The sequence below is a fragment of the Zingiber officinale genome, chromosome 8B (genome assembly GCF_018446385.1).
Source record: "Zingiber officinale cultivar Zhangliang chromosome 8B, Zo_v1.1, whole genome shotgun sequence".
Lineage (NCBI taxonomy): Eukaryota > Viridiplantae > Streptophyta > Magnoliopsida > Zingiberales > Zingiberaceae > Zingiber > Zingiber officinale.
Genome location: NC_056001.1, coordinates 107175001 through 107179011, shown reverse-complemented (window position 1 = coordinate 107179011; position 4011 = coordinate 107175001). Strand labels below are relative to the sequence as shown.

The 4011-nt window shown below is 38.1% G+C and overlaps 1 protein-coding gene across 1 annotated transcript; it reads right to left on the bottom strand.

Moving 5' to 3' along the window:
- Window positions 1-221: 221 nt before the first annotated feature.
- LOC122015957 (WRKY transcription factor 71-like) lies at window positions 222-1767 on the bottom strand. Its single transcript, XM_042573066.1, has 3 exons — window positions 1211-1767; window positions 879-1022; window positions 222-789 (listed from the first exon to the last, which is right to left on the bottom strand). The coding sequence occupies exons 1-3, from the start codon at window positions 1741-1743 to the stop codon at window positions 432-434; spliced, it is 1035 nt and encodes a 344-aa protein (XP_042429000.1). The 5' UTR covers window positions 1744-1767; the 3' UTR covers window positions 222-431.
- Window positions 1768-4011: the final 2244 nt, after the last annotated feature.

Here is a 4011-nt window from a genome sequence, read left to right as displayed (position 1 = left end):
GTTTGACCTACCTTAATTTTGACTGACAACTAGGCACGACTATTGATTACACGGGGCATGGGGATTTCGGAATTCTACCACATCACTAAGTAAATTTAACCCTAAGTGCTATGTAAATTAACTAATGATATTTAAACAAAATAATCTTATTCTCCATGGGCAATTCTCGGTGGACGCATGTTTTCGAGGAAAGAAGTATTTCCTATATTCTATCCACTTGATGATATATAAATTAACATATGATTTATCTCTTTTCACATAATTTAAAAAACAGATTGTGCCGATGACCATAATCAACATACAATATTCTCCTATCCTTTACATAATGGAATGATGGAAAATGTTTTAATTCTCAAATATGAATACACTTGAGTCATGCATGTACGCGTATAGTAAGGAACGTCGAAGTAGACGGTAGTTGGCCGGCGCCGTCAACCATGGAAGAAACCAAAGTCATGAAATGGCAGGCGCTGTAGAGAAGGTGGCAAATTTTGCAGAAGCGCGCTAGGGTTTAAACCCCCTCTCTGGCTAAATTTGTCATCGTCGTCGTCCAACCGTTGCAGTACTTGTTGCATCATCAGGTCATGGCAAAAGCTCGCCGGCATCACCTGAGAAGGCGGCAGCGGCGGCAGCGGCGACGGCAAGAAGTGCCCGCTCCCCCTCAGCGCGGTGGGGCAGTTATGAGTGTGTCTGCCTTCGTAGGTTGTTATCACGATTGATGGATTCTGGTAGCACCTCTCCACCCTCTTCTTTACGGGGCACTTCTGCGTTGTGCAACGGTAGTAGCTCCTGAAATTAAATTAAAACAATTGAATTAATTAGAAAGATTTTTAATTATTAATTAATTACAATTTACACAGACATAATTGACGATCGACCTTGGGTAAGGGCTGTTCTTCACTGCTTTCTGACCATACTTCCTCCAACGGTAGCCGTCTTCCAAATGATCAACTTCGCTCTGGGTAACGAAGGCAAAACTTGGATCTCTTGCTCGCTTCTCGCCTTTCTTCTTGGGCTTGTCCCTAAATTTCACATAACGAAGATTAATTAACATTGTTAAAAGAATTATTATCGATGAATGCAATTAATTCAATCTATTTAATTTGGATCCAAATAAATAGCTATAGGAATTGTAATTTCAAGAAAAAACTGATTCACTTGAAGCAAATTAAGGGAGAAATTATAGAGAGAAATAATTAACGTGACTCACAATTTCTTAGACATATCGCCCTGATCTGTATCCACCTCCTCTGGCTGTTGCTTCACCTCCTCTTGATCCGGCTTCAAGTGCTCCTCCTCGCCGGCGCCGGCCTCAGTGGACGAAGAAGAAGTAGATGAGTTAGGCGTTAGCGGAGTCGAAGCTCCGCCACCGCAGCCCAGCGTCGTCGTCGGAGGAGGAGGAGGAATATTACCAGCTGCACTCAAGGTGTTTACATCCAACATCAGATCAGAACCAACAGTCCCCCCTGCCGCTGGCGGCTCCCAAGAGGATGATGATAAGCCAAAATCACTAGAAGCCGCCGCCGCCATGTAGTCGACCATCGAGCTCCGTAACAAGTCGGTGATGCTCAAGAACGACGTCGTCGTCGACGGTGCTGCTGCCAGCTGCGGCGCATCGTGGTACTCATAATAAGCACCGCCACCGGGAGCTCCGGATGACGGCTTGTGGTCGATGAACGGAAAGGGTTCATCGTGGAAAATGAAGTTGTAGTGCTCCGGCCGGTGATCTTGATCGCCAGACATGGAGATCTGAGCTCCTGGATGGATCCGCAGAGACGGGTGAAGCTGTGGCCTTATTTATATATATATATATATATATATGTGATTATTTTTATTGCTTTTAATGATTTTTCTCATATAACAATAATATAATAAAAAAGTATTTGCCCTTTACTAAATTTTTCGGACTTTTTTTGAAATGCCTCCCAGAAATTTACAATCATCAAACTACCCCCCTTATGTTTTAATTTAAATGGACTTGGCAACTTATATTTCGTGTTGCAATCTTAGATCATGACATAAGTTTCAAAATTGATCCATTGACTTTAGGATGATATAACATTTCTAGTCAATAAAAAGTTTTTTTAATTCTGTGGGCAAAAATTATTCAACTTTTTATCAAATTATGTAAAAAAAAATTAAATATATGCTAATTTTAAAATTATTAAATTACATTACCTATCTAATTTTATTTTTACCTTATTACTATTCCTAGTCGACTACAACAATTATAACAGTCTTATTATTCTTTTTTTTTTAAAAATTGATTGTTAAAAAATTATTACTTCCAATATATTTGATGAAATTAATATTTGAGAGTATGTATATAATTAGAAAAACTAACAAACACATAATATCTTATTTCATATCATTTCGAGTTTTCTAAATTCATCCGTCCATTTTGATCAAAATTAATTGATGGACCTAGAGAACTCAAAATACAATGAAATCAGATACTATGTTTTTGTTTAGCTCTCCTAATTATACTCATGTCCTAAAATATCAATTTGACCTACTATATTAAGAGCAGTGATTTTTTTAACATGAATTATATTTTTTAAATACGTTCATGTTTAAAAAATCACTACTCTTAATATAGTAGGTCAAATTGATATATGAGGACATGAATATAATTATGAGAGTTTGACGAACATATATATAAAATTTGATTTCATATCATTTTGATCTTTCTAAATCTATAAGCTGATGTTGACCAAATTGATTGATCTCAAACATCAATTTTACTTATTATATTGGGAGCATTGATTTTTTTTAAATAAATCGATCATTTAAAAAAAAAGATTTATCGATTTAACTGGGAATACTAATAGGATAAAAATAAAATTATGTATGTGATTTAATAATTTTAAATTTAAATATTTTAAAAAATTTCTCGTGGTTTGACAAAAAGCTGAAAATTATTACAACTCAACAAATTATTTCCCAATGGTTTGATAAATTTATAAAATTAGGGGTGTAATTTAATAAAAAGACACTGTTGACCTAACACGGAGACGTCAATCCCGCCAAGGTGACGGGCTCTTGTCGGTCCAATGGAGATGCGTCGGCACATCATAGGACCAGCACTCACCGACACGCGACACGTGGATCGTGTGTACGACGAGCGATGGTTGACGGTTGACCGCTGCCCGCCTGCAAGATCCGCCGGAACTCGATCGGACGGCGGAAGGACGTCGAATCGGAGAAGTGTGAAACGGGGGCGCCGGGACGCGAGTCAACAGAGCGGACAACATTTTTGGTCTTTTCCTGTTATTTTTTATTTCTCTCAAATTGCTTGAAGAAGACATGGCTTGGGATGGCAACAGCCCTTTTCGTTGACCAAATTAATCGATTCGTTCATAATTAAGGTTTTTTTTTTTTGCAGCTCGTAAGATGATCACCATAACGCAGACAATTATACAAAACACTGTAGTGAGGTTTGACTTTTGTTCAAGGTCGTTATAGGTCACACATCTCTCTCATTTAAATATTATGCGCGAATAGACCCTAATGCAGTGGATGATGATGCGTGCACCTAATCCCATCTTTGAAGTTGACCAGAACATGCAGGATCTTCACTCTTCAGGATCTAATATCAACTGCACCCCTTTTAATTTGCATTTTTATTGGTGTGGAGGTGAGGATAATCATTCAAGGAAGAAGTTGAAAAACATTTGTTCAAAAATCTGGTGCATATATTCAAATTATATCTCTATCAGGAAGAGTTCAATTCAGATAACCTCGTTTTAAATGAGAAGCAGTTTCAGAGTCAAGTAATTATGTGACGGCAGCTTAAATTAGTGAGTATGATCTGGCGCATATATTCTACGAATACGTACAATATGATGTGGGGTTGGCCGATCGAGCGCTGGTCTGTCCACTGCATTCCACGACAAGGACATGTGAAGAGAAATGGTGAGGTAGACGGCCTGATATTGTTGACTGCTCACTGGTTACAGCATTTTAGGCTAAGGAAATGCATGTCTATCGATGTGCATCTCTAGATACTGA

Bases quoted from the DNA above. Each gene is read 5' to 3' on its own strand.
- LOC122015957 (XM_042573066.1), bottom strand. From the start codon at position 1,743: ATGTCTGGCGATCAAGATCACCGGCCGGAGCACTACAACTTCATTTTC. The intron at 1,023-1,210 runs GTGAGTCACGTT...TGTGAAATTTAG, and splicing joins GGCGATATGTCTAAGAAATT to GGACAAGCCCAAGAAGAAAG. The intron at 790-878 runs GTCGATCGTCAA...ATTTAATTTCAG, and splicing joins AAGAACAGCCCTTACCCAAG to GAGCTACTACCGTTGCACAA.